Here is a 14,671-nt window from a genome sequence, read left to right as displayed (position 1 = left end):
GCTTTCAAACAGAAGTACCCAATCAAATGAATATTTTCATGTTGGATCAACAGACTTCTCCATCACAAGATCAGTGTGGCACACAGGTAAAGGTTAACCAGTTAATGGGTTATCATAATCACATCAGCTATGTGTCCTGTATGTTCTGTTTCGAAAGCTATTCAACAGATTTAGCGCGGCTCACAGCACAGCACAAGTAGTCACAGGCAGACTACTGCATGTGGGCATGTTGTTAGGAGGCTGAAGTACGCTAAATGACAGCCTGTCTTGTGAACGCCCACAGAACATGTGTTCCCCATAAAGGGTCTCAGAACACAATAAATAATATCCAACAGACAGGAATGGTTTCAAAAGGTTTAAGGGTTGGCAATTCCCAAGAAAAAGATAAGGGAGATTTAACTAAATAACTACAATCTATTTGCAACTTTACTGAGGATTTAATGTGTTCTTTACCAGCATGTTTACTTCTCGTATGAAATATAGCTACTCTTTGATAATAATGTCTGATGTAATATAATTTGCTCTATTTATGTCATGCCTCCTATTGTTTTTCTTTAAATGCTGTCTAACCTGTTTCAAAATGTGTTTCTGCTGACACCTACTGGACAGGAGAAAGTTATGAACTTCAGGGGCAATCATAGTCTTTACAAACCTGTTGGCGTCATGTCTGAATCACGCCATCAGAAAGGATGAAGTCCCACCTATTTGACTGGAGATACCTTCAGTGGCGATGTTCATGCCCAGACTCCACGGCAGGATATATATACGTCTTTCCATATAATCTGTCTATATACTTTTAGCACTGATCTGAATCAACAATTCAACAAGTTAGAGCTAATAAGAAAGACCAAATATTTACTTTCTATGTTTTATATCAATGTTACATACAACCTTAATATATATTTATTTATATTATATTTTACAAACACGTTTTAGCTGTCATTTTCTGGTCATTGGACGTCATGGATAAAAGATTGTAAGTTTAGAAAGAATTGAAAATGTAAGTAATTTAACAGACGCTTTTTTTTTCGGGATCAGAAAAAATAATAATAATACTGACAAGATGTATCACGGACCACTGTGGACTTATGGGATCTGATCCCAAGCCTGTCTTTTTCTTTGAACGCCTGGTACGTAAGGTAATGACACCCTCGCCGGACGTTAAGCAAACGTCACTGCTCATTGGTCAGAACTCCTTAACCGGGGAAATTTTGAAACCAATGACTGGCAATAAAGTTGTTTATGTAAAAGTGCATTTGTTTGGAAAGGCGTTAGTTAACTGGTTTTCTTGTCATTTCACTACACGGGATTAACATTTTACTGTCCTTTAGACAGCTCTAGTTAGTTTGAACGCTTTACCATGTCTAATGACGGTCCATCTATGCCGGAAGAGCTACAAACTGAAGCAGCAGGAGATACAACAGTGGATAAAATGATGTCGACACCAGATTCAATTAATTTAAATGAAAATGGACAGAACAAGAAAATAAAAATGGACTTGGAGTCAAATGTCGATTTGGAAGATGTTTCAAAAGTGGATTTCAGACAAACTGTCGTCAGTATAACACAAGGTTTGTTTTCTAGTTTAACCATGCGTTCCTGCTAATACTGGCTAAAATAATGTTTAGTAGCTATATTGTAACGAATATCTCTAGTTACCCACCGTGCGGAGCCGCTAATAGTTAACGTAAGTCTACCTAGCTAATTGTTTACACAGTTATGTAATGACACTTCACTCGTATAATTTACTATCAGCAGCCAGCAAATAACTCTACTAATACAGTAAGTTGCGGTACAGCTCGTTGACCTAACCAATGTTAGTTATGCTATAACGTTATTCAAAGAACATCTAGCTAACTAACTAGCTACAGTAATTAGACATATAAACTGTTTTGAAAGTAGATAGCTATTTATATTTTCCCTTTCAACAGGACTTTTCCGTAATGAGGAGGAAGATGATGATGATGATGATGATGATGATGACGAAGACAGCGGAACGGACTACTTCCACGCTGATACGGCTGGTACTCAGTTGCAACGTGCTGAACGCATAGGAGATAAACCCCTTCCAGACACATTTCAGACAAATCATTTGCTCTATTACGAGAGGTTCAAAGCCTATCAGGACTACATGTTAGGTATGTAACCTTTAGGTATTTAACGGTCTTGTCAGGCTTACCGTTGTCAGGCTTACTGTCAAAAGAAGATAAAATATGTTCACCAGAACAGCATTGATTAGTTCTAAAGGGTCATAGTTAAATATAATATCCAAACAAAATCAAACAGACTGTAGCAGGGATTATTTGGTTGTGTAAACTTGCAGCTAGCTCGAGACCCCACCTACAGAGGTTGCATGCACTTATGGAGCCCCCAGGAGTTTTGCTAGTGTGAAGACCACTCTGAAATGTATCAGGTTTCTGTGCAGTGCGCAGGCATATTGCTTGATTTTCCACAATCCTGCGTGGTTTGTCACAAACATGCTGCTGTAAATTCACTAAGTGAATGATTATGCTAACTAAGATATGTTTATCTAGTGTTTTATTGTTTCTCATAATGTAAACAAGCCCCAAGATAAGTCTACCTTGCATTTTATTCTGTCCTCTGTAATGTAAACAAGTGCTAAGTCTCAGGCACTGTTTTGATCAGGTGATTGTAAAACATCAGAAGTAAAGGCCTTCACAGCTGACTACCTGGAGAAGGTGGTGGAGCCATGCGACTGGCAAGCATTATGGTGCACAGATGTGTTTGATGTGCTGGTGGAGGTAAGTCACTCTTCAACCTGATTGCTTTACTGCTCGGATTCATGTGTAATGTACAGTTTTGTTTTGTGCGTTGCCTTAGTTGGAACAATTTCACTCTGAATGTTTCATTGTACATTTTTCAACTAGAATACAGATTGTCGTGTTTGTCCGTATCTGTGAAAGTGTCAGTCTTTACCCATGACGAAAATGCCTAACGAAGCTTACAACCTCATGCTTGTACCCCTCAGGTGGAGGATGTGAACTATAAGGAGCTAAAAGCCAAAGTGAAGCTGGTGGTGCCCATGCAGTGTGAGACTAGAGGCTGTGACCTGACAGAGGAGGCCATGAACACACTCCTGGAGGCCACTCTGCACAAAGTGCCTCTACAGGAGCTCCATGTGGTGTTCAACGAGTCTGGGGAATTTGATCAGACCGTACTGGCCCTGGAACACCTCAGGTAAAACCCCATTGTTAATTGCAGCTATGTTTTTTCCCTCAAGGGCTATAGATTACATAGGTGAACTTAGTCTTTCCACGTCAGAGAGCTCCAGGAAAAGTGGCAAAGGGCTGGTGCCCCTTCCCTCAATGAAAATGATTGGAACATGCTTTTGTTGGAGCACTTTTAATGGGTTGGAACAGACTGATATTGGATTCATGTGTTCCCAATTGCCATCTCAGAACACAGGCGCTCTTTGGTTTGAGTCGTAAGACACACACATTTGCCACCCCTGGGCACATTCATATTTTCCCCAGACACTAGTGCCTGTGGATGAGGTCCTACACTGTACTGTACAAAAATAAGTGCTCAGTTCAAATGTCTGTGGGAAGAATATTGTATTTGGTTGCCTAGTTTACCAGTTAACTACATATAGGAAAATCTTACACTCCCGAGCATGTCCCTTTGAGATTTGAATGTTTATTTTGTCAGCAGCAGTCACAATAAACTGAGGCGTTTAGACAGCATACTTAATCAACAAACAAATCAACAAACAATTCAGCAAAGTGTTGTTATCAAGTAAGTTGATATAGGGGAAACACTGAGCATTATGAAGATGGTTTCGTGCCTCTGCCTCACTCCCTGCCAACTTGTTTGTTAATGTCTCTCAAAGAAGTAGCCAACCAAGTTTTTTTGTCTGTCTGTTTGCTTGTCTTTGTTTGGCTGGCTACTGGCAGTTGCATCCTGCGTCTCCATGGATACCAGTTGTTTTGGTGTGATGCCACCCATTATTAAAACGGTGAAAATAACATGCTTTAGGGCTACTGTATAAACATGACTGACAGCAAAATCCAACACAAACCGTCACAATTAACCCAGCATAGACTAATCCACTGGGTCATTTTATGTGCTGCTGAATGATAACAGGGGGATGTGTTGGGACAGTGTGTTGTGACAGAGGCCCTGAAGGGTTATTACACACCTGAGGAACCAGTTGTACCACCCTACCATGATCCCTTCGTTGATCTCCATGACCCAATTCTTGTCTTCTCAGGTTTTTCTACAAACACATCTGGAGAAAGTGGGACGACGAAGACGAGGATGATGACTTTGACTACTTTGTCAGATGTGTGGAGCCTCGCCTCAGGCTGTACGTGCAGAGCGGTGATAGTGGGATGGCGGGGGGGAGTGGGGGGACACGCTCGTCAGTATTTGGGCTCGATTGGCGTTCTCTCATCTAGGCTGTGTTATTTCCGATCTGCCAATGACACGGCTAGGGTGAACCCATTCTTTCATGCTGCTATCAGAACGGCAATACGCAGGGAACCTGTGGAGCATTGCAAATCAGTGCAGTTCATACACACTTCAGCAAGCTCTGCGTGTTAATGTTTGGAGCTGATATGCTCATGGCTGTTTTCAGTGAGGGGGTGCGGGTCCTGACTGGGCCACTAGATGGCAGTATGTGCCTTGCCATTGTACACATGCGGTTAGGCCTTCCTGTTTGTTTTTTACATGTGGATATTTTATGTTGGGGACCAGGGTTAAGGCATAATACATTTTTTTGAAAATCTTGTCACCAAATTGGCTGCTGGTTTGTAGCAAAGACACTGTCCTCATTTAGCTTTTAATGTAGACTACAGAAATAAGTCATGTTTGGGGTAATAACATTAGGTTCAGAGTCTTGGTGACGTCCACCTTGTTTCTCTAAATAGGATGACATTTTAAAAAGACGGACATTCAAAGCCTTTATGTGGTTTGATCTTGTCCACTTAATTTACCCCACCTTAACCGCTCATTGCCCTCAAGGATGTCAGGTAGCCTTGCGTTCAGAAAAGCCGACCCATAGCGAGTCTCAGAGCCGGCAAGTTGAAAACGGACGTTCTGTCCTTGAGCAATCCCATTAACCCTAATCGCTCCTGCGCTTCACTCTGGAAAAAGCGTCTGCTAAATGACTAAAATGTAATGTTCCCGAACAGTTTGCTCCCAGCAGTCCGCCTTCTGGAAAAGAAAATCTGATCGATTTCTTCGTCGCTCTGTTGCTGCCTTCATCCTGCAGGTATTATGACATTCTGGAGGATCGTGTGCCTGCTGGTCTTGTGGCCGAGTACCACTCTCTGTTGGCACGCTGCTCCGAGAAGTTCCAGGAGTTTTCTAGCCTGCGGAATGGCATCAGCAGCGACTCGGAGTCGGAGCTGGACAACGTGTCCATGGTGGAGGGCCTGAGGATGTACGAGCAGATGGAGTCCCTGAAGCGCAAACTCCGGATCATCGAGAACCCGCTGCTCAGGTAGCTTGCCAGGGGGATACGAGGTGGGGATGACGGAGGGGAGCTATCAGTGCCTCCGCAGATTGCTTGCGTGCGGAGGGAGTCAGAAGTAGTTGTGTGATTGGAGTCGGTTGTCGTGCAAAAAATAATAAATAGGTGGAGTATTTCTGTGAAGTCTTTTTGGTTAGTGCGGCATTTTCCCAAATTGTGGCCCTGGAGACCCCCAGGACCAGGACTGGGAAACACTGGGTTAGGATTCTCCTGAACTGCCATGTTTTACCTATACTCTGCCAGTTAAGTGTAAAAACTCAGATTAACACCACAGCCCAGTTCAGTGCATATGATTATTACAGTTTGGATATGCAAGAGATGCACTGCAATCAAATTCATAGCCTCTTCTAAATGCCGATGTGACCTGGGCATTTATTTCGAGAGGCTATGTGGAAAGTAGAAAAGGACAACGATCCCATCTGCACTGCCCGTTTCTATACTAATGAGTTCATTTATTTAAAAGCAAGTCTCTCCCAACCCGGCAGGTATGTGCTTGGCTACAGGGGGAACTCTGGGCAGCAGTCGTGCAGGGCCAAGGGGCCTCGAGCCTCAGGAACCCGGATTGTCCACGTTGTGTCTGTCTCCACCACGGTCAGCCAGCTGCAGAACCTGATGACCGAAAAGCTGGGACTGGAATTTTTAGGGGATGAGTTCGAAGTGCAGGTATTGCCTACTCGCAGAGTTAAATGCAGGGACCGGAGAGAAGGGGGAAACGAGTTGTTTTCTAACCCATGTTTGGGACTATGTTTAGTGGTCTGGGATTTGTGGGCTTTGCAGAGGTGGACATTTTATATCCCATAAATATTGTCAACTGGAATCCCTGGTTTTATTTTTTTATCTTCACGTTTCCTCGAGCTCCTCTGCTTTTGTAACTGTGTGATCCGCAGATGCTTCAGATGCAGAGAACACGTTTCCCAGTGTTTGTTGAGTGCAGATCTGTGTCGTACAGACCGTGTCGTGAAAAGTCTCCGTGTCTGATGTTAGTTTCACAGTGACCCCCTGTTGGCCGTGGGTGCCTGCTATGAGCGAGACGTGATCATCATCCTACCGGGGCACTACAACGTCACCAGCTCCATCAGCATCCCAGACTCCATAACTGTGGAAGGTAAAGTTACGCTTCTGAAATCAGGCCCTCTAGTTAATGGCTGCTCATGTATATGCTTTTGCTATTGGACTGCATTGGAGGCTGTTTAAAGGACCTGCCGTTTAAAGCATTCCACTGCTTGTTAGATCTGCGTGAAACCAGGAATATTCCTGTCCATATATTCTCTCTTGTATTCCAATGATCCTAGTGTTTTATTTTTTGAAGTGTAGGGGAGGGAGTTGGGTCAAAAGCATTTTGCAGGTTCTGAGTCCCTCCTTCCCTTTTGTGTCACCGAAGGATCTGTTGCTATGCAATGACTAATGCGCTGCCAGGTACTGTTGTCACCTCGGAAATAATTTTAAACACCTTCCTGAGTGCAAACCGACATTGTTTTTTACTGTGTAGAACAGCCGTAACACGTGGCCGGGTAACGAGATGAACGCGAAGCAACCTGTCGCCGACGGCACAGCCAGCGAAAGACGACACGTAGACAGGAAGAGGCAGGCCGGACAGAGGGAGCCCTCTGGAGATGAATAACGGTTAATTGCGCCGTAAGAGTTTGATCATGATCAGGGGACAAGGCGACGCACAGAGACGCCTGTAATGGCGGCTAAAGAGAGAGAGAGAGGTCAGAGCTGAAGTCTCGTTTAGGTCTCCTCACGTAACCGGAGGACCTGCTGAGTTCGATAGCAGGAGGGGAGATTGGGGCATCTGTCTCAGCGCGTGGCCCCCCTGCGGCGCCAGAAACCCCCCGAAAGACAAGAGAAAATAAGATGCAGCACTAAGAAGAGCAACTCAATTAGACCACCGCACGATTACCATAATAGAATTCTCCCTCTGACCAAAAGAGGCTTTGATATTTCAAGGAGTGGGGCACATAGGCACTCATTGCTTTTTTTTTATTTCTTTTTTTTGGTTATTGCTTTATCAAAGGCGGAGGTGGTGGGGGGGGGTACATAGGATCTATCGTCATAAGTATAGCAGGAATTTCAAAAGTCTGTTCCCGAGGAGACATTAGAATTCATTAGCAAGGAGGTTCTTAGTCAATACTTGTTAAGAACAGAAGGCGTTTGATCTCCACTCAGTGCACTCGTTTCAGCCTTTTTTCATTTTCTAAGTAGCTGCACATTGTTGCCAGTCATTATAAAGCCCTGAGGGAAACACTCAGGGTTTTCCCTCTCCTGAAAGTGTGCACGGGCATATGACCTTACCGAGTCAATACTCGGCCTCTGGCATTTCCGACACCGGGGTGTGGAACCCAGCCAGCACCGGCGAACCGCCGGCCACGTTGTTAAGAGTTCCTCAGGAGCACCTGTCTCAAGACCATCTGTCAAGAAACGGGGAATAATGAACCCTAGCTGTCAGGACACTGTCTGTCACATTCTGCACGGTCGCCGAGCACTGCCCGCTTGCCTGGGATTGTGCTGAATTGCTGGTTGGCATGTATACCACTGTGTGTCTGGAAGACGTGTTCGGACACCGGCCAGTGTGTCATGTTCCAGCTGTTAACGCGCCTGAACCAGTGTGTTCAATAGGACTGCTTTCCTTCTGTGCACAAGTGGTGATGGGGAGGAATCAATATTGTGGAGTATTGCAATGTTGTTTTTGCCGATTATTAAATTGATTCGGTACTCCGCGTCAGTATATGTCATTAAAATTAGTGAGCTCTAGACTGGCTTTAGCTGTGCTAAAATGCATGTACTTTCATACTTAACCTTAGTTTTGTTTTAATGTTGAGATGACATTGTCAGCACTCCCTTCCATCACAGATCCAAATGGATTTTCCGCCTTGGCATCCCCTGGTAGCGTGTTGTGAGGGATACGGTTGTAACCTCAACAGTACAATGGCAGCATGAAAGCGCCGTCCATTAAAATGTCCATGCGTATCATTTCAGCGCCTAAGTATCATGGGAGGGTCGTGTCGTAAGGATCCCCGGCAATTTTCAGCCTCATGCACAATTCAGGCGTTTCTGGGTTCACTGGAGCTGTCTTGTCAGGGATATGGAGCGGAGCTGTGCGGAGGCTAACGCATGGTCTCTCTGCAGGATTCGGCCTACCTGACGAGGTGGTGATCGAAAAGAAGAACAAAGGCGACTCGTTTGTGGAGTCAACTGGAGCCGATGTGAAGATCTCCAATGTCAAGTTCATCCAGCACGACGCTATCGAAGGCATTCTCTGTGAGTCCTCTTAGTCCTCCCGACTAATGCTACTTCTCTGTCTATATCTAGCCCTCCCCTTCTCCATCGGCCTGCATTAATAATTCAGCCCAAGCTGTTGGCGGTGCCCAACATCTGGGAACAGCCATATATCATCCACTCTCCGGGACTTGAATGGGATCTGTGTATATGGCCATTATGAATGGTAGGATCTAGCCGTCCTGCTGTTTTGACAATGTTTGATCTCCAGGTGTACGCCAGGGTAAGCTGGAGTTGGAGAACTGCGTCCTGCAGTGCGAGACGACGGGCATCATTGTGCGGACATCGGCTCACTTAGCCATGAACATGTGTGACCTCTACGGCTCTAAGGTAAGAGGTCAACGACATTCGTCGCTCTTCTTCGCTGATTTATTGTCACTAGCAAAGACGATTGTGTGCCATGTTAGCCAACCATCTCTCTATGCTGAAAATGCTGTGATGTAGCCAACCATCACTATGCTGATAATGCTGTGTTGTAGCCAACCATCTCTCTATGCTGATAATGCTGTGATGTAGCCAACCATCTCTCTATGCTGATAATGCTGTGATGTAGCCAACCATCTCTCTATGCTGATAATGCTGTGATGTAGCCAACCATCTCTCTATGCTGATAATGCTGTGATGTAGCCAACCATCTCTCTATGCTGATAATGCTGTGATGTAGCCAACCATCTCTCTATGCTGATAATGCTGTGATGTAGCCAACCATCACTCTATGCTGATAATGCTGTGATGTAGCCTTACCATCACTCAATGCTGATAATGCTGTGATGTAGGGAGCAGGTTTGGAGATTTATCCTGGCAGTGTCTGCAGTATGGTGGGAAGCAGCATACACCACTGCAAGGAAGGCATCCTGATCAAGGTGAGGCTGGTATATGATCAGTTAAATGTCAGTCAGAATTGTTAGTGTCCCCAGCCCGGGCACAGTCAAGCTCCGCGGTAAACCATCAAATCCAACGGCCCGGTATGCATCTCTTCATGGGTTTAGTTCAATTCTTAGCCTGTGGCTTTAGCTTCACTCAATCGATATTGAATTTAGTGGAGAAAGATGTTAATATTGGATGTTAGAATACCCTTCCCCTCGACAAATACACACCACAAAAATGGATTTATTACCCTAATTACCGTTAGACGAGTTCTGGGGTCTTATCTCGTTCCCTGGGGTTCAAAACGTGTGTGAGTGGCTGTGTTTTTTTTTTTTCTTTCTTTTAAAGTTCCCCTGTCAGGCAGAGCTTTCCTTCCTGCAATCTCACTGCCCGGTGTGTCAGACTTGGCCGAGAGAACTTTAGCAGTGTGACAGAGATGATGACTCTCTGTTTGTGCCTGGCGTTCCCCCCTGTCTCATCCGGTGAACGTCCTCCCTCCCTTCCTCCCCCAGGACTTTGCTGATGAGCTGGACACCATGCCTGAGATCACCATGGTGAACAACGTGATCCACAACAACGAGGGATACGGTGTCATCCTGGTCAAGCCGACCGAGGCGGCTGCTGTACAGGGCAAAGGTACTGATTAGTCACTGACACCAGTGGCCTCTAAAAACCAGCTGTGGATCTAGACATTGTTGGTGTACACTGAGATTGTAGGAATTCCATTCGGAACATAAAATGGGGTTTATCAAATGGCTGCACCAAATCTTTTGTTTTGGTAACTCTGAGATGCACAGTATTTCTGCTCCTTACGAACAATCTTAAAAGCCTGGTTAATGTTTAATCAGTTTTGATTGTAGAGAATGGCTGATATGTTGGATTGCTTATATTATAAATATTTGGCCTTTATTTATGATATAAATACAGCCATGGGCTTTTCTAGTCTTTTGGTATCTTGGATAGTCCTTCTATAGTGTGTCCAAGTGCATCCTCTAGTGGTGACTCAAACTGCTCTGCCACCGCCGCTAACCTTCGTCTAATTTAGCTGAAAATCAGCCAGCAACAAGCTTGAAGCGATCTCATTCTCTACCCACCCGCAGTGAGTAAACATCACCTACTAGAAATTGACACGCCCATGCCCTTAGTTAACTTCACCTACTGGAAATAGACAAGTTGCCACATTCCTTTTCTAAATATTAGTTTTGTTAATTTTTCAACTAAGTAAGCTAGCTAGCTTGCAGCTAAGTTGCTAATTAGGTTTGAGGTGCTCTTCACTATTAATATTAGGTTGACCAGACGTCCTGTTTTTCCCGAGACAGTCCTGTATTTCAGTCCGTTTTCAGGACTTATTTAGAAAATATCATGTTTTGTCTTGTATTTTCACTTGGTTCTGTTTTTTTATTGGTTCGACCTACCACACATTCGAATGGGACAGGTTGTCATGATTTGCCACCACGGTCAATCTTAAAGTTTTTTACAGACTAAGTATGATCCACATTTTCTCACGAGTTGCAAAACCCAAACACTTGTGTGTGCGAAATCCCACCTTGCTGTAACAACCATCCACGAAGGCAATGTTATTTGTTAGAGTTAATTTTGTATTCAAGTGCACAGTTTTCTATGACCAACTCATTAAAGACAAGCGGATTCTGAGAAAGATGCAAAAAGTACAACAGGCCACTGGACTCCACACCCCCCAAATTAAATTGGCAAAACTGAGTAGGCTTAATTCTGTTACATTTTTAGTTGTTGCTGTGTACACCTGAAATGTAGCTGTGTAAATGTTTCAGAGCGTGTTCATGTTATCTGTAGTGCTTTTGTTGTTTCAATCCAATTCATTAATTTGTCACGTATGCAATATTTTGTTATAGTATAGCTTTTACAGTTGAAACTGTAAACTCCTCCTTGCCAGAGAGAAACACTCTATGTTCTGAGTGAAATGTTCTTGTTGCTTCAATCCAGCTCCTTCGCTACAATCACAATAGACTGTATTTGTGTATTTGATACAACAGCAGGCCCTACTTGCTTGTGTTTAGGTGTTGGGTGGGTGTGTGCAGGGGTGACGACACCCTGACTGTCCCGTATTTCACCCTGTTGAATCTGGTCACCCTAATTAATAGCGATTGGCACAAAAAGGAATGCATGTTCTTACCACTTACTGTAAATTAACTGTATTTTTAAATAGTGTCTTAAATTGAAGGAATGTTCTATTTATATGTTATGTTAAAATTCTTTGTCATCAAAATCTTCTTGGGCCTTATTCATTATTTTTTATATTATTTATTATTTCTTGGCTAATTCTGTTTTCAGTTTCTTCTCCAAATAGATATAATTTTATTACTATAATTATAACTTTTTTCTTTTAATAACACCTCCATTTTAGCATGGTAGGCAGTAGTGGTGTGTGGGTCTGCTGTTTTGTTCCACCCATCCTAAGCCTGTAATTCCAAATAAGCCACCTGAAACCACATTGATAAAGTGAAATTCTCTTAAATATAGAAAACCCTGCTGTAACATTCAGTTTGCATAGCGTTGTTCACATCTAGTGCTTCACACTGTATGAGCGTCAGAGCGGTGCGGGCTGGCAGTTAATGTGCCTTTGAGTGGCACGCTATGGCCTAGTTCTCTAGTCCTCATAGAGAATTGCAACAAAAAAAAAATCGGCCTAGGAATGTCATTCAGCCAGCCCCCGCCACCTACCCGCCCTTTATGCAAACAATACTTTATGACCCTAAACCCGCCTGCAGCGTGGATGGAACGACTTGGCCTGGGCGTTAAGTCAAACAGCGCATCCCTATTAACCAGGTAGATCTGTTAGAGTGAGCTCTTAGTTTCTGGCCGTACCTTCGTGCATGATTATAAAAGAGACTGAAACAGTCAATCCTGCCAGCTTGTTTTAGCGGATTTAATGGTGTTTCAGATGACAGACTTATTTTATGACAACATGGGAAATTTAAATCTAGTACTGATTCACCAGATTTGTATTGGAAAACTCAACAACAAAAACAAAAAACGTTATTTTTGTGAATGTGTGCCCTCTCTTTTTAAAGTAATGATGTCAAAGTGTGCCAGAAATGTTTTGGCTCCTTCCAATTTCTACTGTGACCAGTAAAATGAGAAACAAAGTGGACCATTGGGACAAATCAAGCTTCTTTAGCATTTCCATATACTGCAATTCAAAAGAGTATAGTCAACAATTGCCAATAAGCCAACCATCATCAACACCTCCCTCCTGTAGCTTGGGTGTTAATGTGTTCCAGTGGAATGAGTGGGTTGCACTTTCCGCTTATGGAAAGTTTATCAATCTCAGTTGTTCGGAAGATGACACTGGAAACTGCAAGTGTGTATCAGCTTCCTAGTTCAAAAATGTCCACCTGTCTTTAAAATCCTACTCGTTGCAGCATGTGCCATATTTTACATTGGCCATGTTTTATTCAATTTCCTTTGATCTGTTCTATTGTTTCTACTGTGTATATACTCTGATTTAGTCACATAGTGATATACCCTAGCCCAGGCCTGGCCAACCTTGTTCCTGGAGGTCTACTGTCCTGCAGGTTCTCTCTTCAACCCCATTAACCTGGTTAGGCTTTTCATCCAGCTAATTATTAGAATCAGGAGTTGGCGAGAACCTACAGGGCAGTAGATCTCTAGGAACAGGGTTGGGCAGCCCTGCTTAGCTTGTTGAAATGGTACATGTTTGTCAGGATCAGCAACTTACACCGCTACACTACCCTAGGCCACGCCAAACTATTTTTCATGTCCAATGTATTGAAAAATACAGCCATTTCTGTATACTGTGCAGCATGTTGAGGTGTTGACAGGGCGTGATGTAAGATGTTCTGCTCTCCAGAATGGGATAAAAGCCTGTCACGAACTGATTCCTGTTATTTTCCAGATGAGCAGCTGGATGAAGAGGAGCGGAAAGAGGAGATGGAGGGTGAGCAGGGGAAAGTGCAGGTGGACGTGCCCCACGTTGTGGTGGACCAGTCTTTGGTGAAGGAGGTGCATTCGTCTTGTTACGCTGTTCCTCCAGAGTTCACAGAGGGCAACGACGCCATCAAGAGGGAGCTGGTGGCCTCCTCGGCCAAGAAGCAACGATCCCAGAAGAGCAGGATGAAGGAGCTGCAAGTGACCCAAGCTGATGACAACCTACTGTCCCAGGAGATGTTTGTGTCCATCCAGGGCAACCAGTTCAGGAGGAATGGCATGGGCAGTTTTGGCACCTTCCTGTACTGAGACTGCTAACCCAGCCTCTGGTCCATCAGGCCATACATGCACAATCACACTTTTACTTTTTTTATTGTTGTACCCTCTTAATGTTTGTTTTTGCCGTAATGACGATCAAGATGGATATGTGTATTTTCAATGCTTTTTAGGATGGCTTTTAATAAAAATTCTCATTTTAGTAGACTTAATAAAGTGAATTATGGTGAAGATTAGTGTTGAATTGCACGTTTACACTAAATGCTGTTGAATTGTTTGTTTTTTGAGTTGGTTATGCTTTTGAAAATATATTGTATATTTCTTTTTCAAATATAGTGAACCTAACACTTTTTTTTCTTATTGGGGTTTGGGGAAATTCACGTTGCCTTTTTTTAATGTCACACTTTCACCTCTGTATCTGATCATTTATTTATCACATGATGACGAAAGCACTCTGTAAACATTCAAAACCATGAACTAATAAAATGGGGATTTCTGTTCTGATCTACTCTTGATAAAGAACAGTTTTTATTGCCTTTGGTACAGAATGGATTTGAGAGGAGAGAACTTGAAAGTGTGCCTATTGTATTATTTTGGGCTTAAGGCTTCACCTTTTATAAGGCACTCACAATTGTTTAATTCCAGCTGATTAATTTTCAGGGGATTAAAGGGCTGGTAAAACCTAATTACAGCACAGGCAGTTTGATTAATTACATAATCCAGCAGGTCCCTGTTAAATACCACACAATTTACTGCTTGTTATGATGTGGCCCAAGCTGAACTGAAAAGGCCCATGTATTCCACAGATCTAAAGCTAGAATGGAATGG

The 14,671-nt window shown here is 43.5% G+C and overlaps 1 protein-coding gene across 2 annotated transcripts; it reads left to right on the top strand.

Annotated features, from left to right (window-relative positions):
- The first annotated feature begins 1,194 nt into the window (after nucleotides 1–1,194).
- shcbp1 (SHC SH2-domain binding protein 1) lies at nucleotides 1,195–14,347 on the top strand. 2 transcript variants are annotated; one of them, XM_010897750.4, is made up of 14 exons: nucleotides 1,195–1,571; nucleotides 1,932–2,138; nucleotides 2,647–2,762; nucleotides 2,990–3,198; nucleotides 4,232–4,327; nucleotides 5,234–5,464; nucleotides 5,980–6,157; nucleotides 6,479–6,599; nucleotides 8,624–8,755; nucleotides 8,985–9,103; nucleotides 9,550–9,636; nucleotides 10,153–10,276; nucleotides 13,536–13,577; nucleotides 13,674–14,347. In XM_010897750.4, the coding sequence occupies exons 1-14, from the start codon at nucleotides 1,361–1,363 to the stop codon at nucleotides 13,874–13,876; spliced, it is 2,076 nt and encodes a 691-aa protein (XP_010896052.2). In that variant the 5' UTR covers nucleotides 1,195–1,360; the 3' UTR covers nucleotides 13,877–14,347. The 2 variants fall into 2 exon arrangements, with proteins under 2 accessions (XP_010896052.2, XP_010896051.2); XM_010897749.5 differs by having other exon boundaries at nucleotides 1,196–1,571; nucleotides 13,536–14,347.
- The last annotated feature ends 324 nt before the right edge of the window (nucleotides 14,348–14,671 follow it).

This window comes from Esox lucius, chromosome 2 (genome assembly GCF_011004845.1).
Source record: "Esox lucius isolate fEsoLuc1 chromosome 2, fEsoLuc1.pri, whole genome shotgun sequence".
Taxonomy (NCBI): domain Eukaryota; kingdom Metazoa; phylum Chordata; class Actinopteri; order Esociformes; family Esocidae; genus Esox; species Esox lucius.
Note: the sequence above shows the minus strand (reverse complement) of the source record. Positions and strands in the feature narration are given on the sequence as shown.

What these genes read in the sequence shown, in the direction of transcription:
- shcbp1 (XM_010897749.5), top strand. Translation starts at nt 1,361, where the DNA reads ATGTCTAATGACGGTCCATCTATGCCGGAAGAGCTACAAACTGAAGCA. An exon ending in ATCGAGAACCCGCTGCTCAG is followed by an intron (nt 5,465 to 5,979) that starts GTAGCTTGCCAG and finishes CCAACCCGGCAG; the next exon opens with GTATGTGCTTGGCTACAGGG. An exon ending in AGGAAGGCATCCTGATCAAG is followed by an intron (nt 9,637 to 10,152) that starts GTGAGGCTGGTA and finishes TTCCTCCCCCAG; the next exon opens with GACTTTGCTGATGAGCTGGA.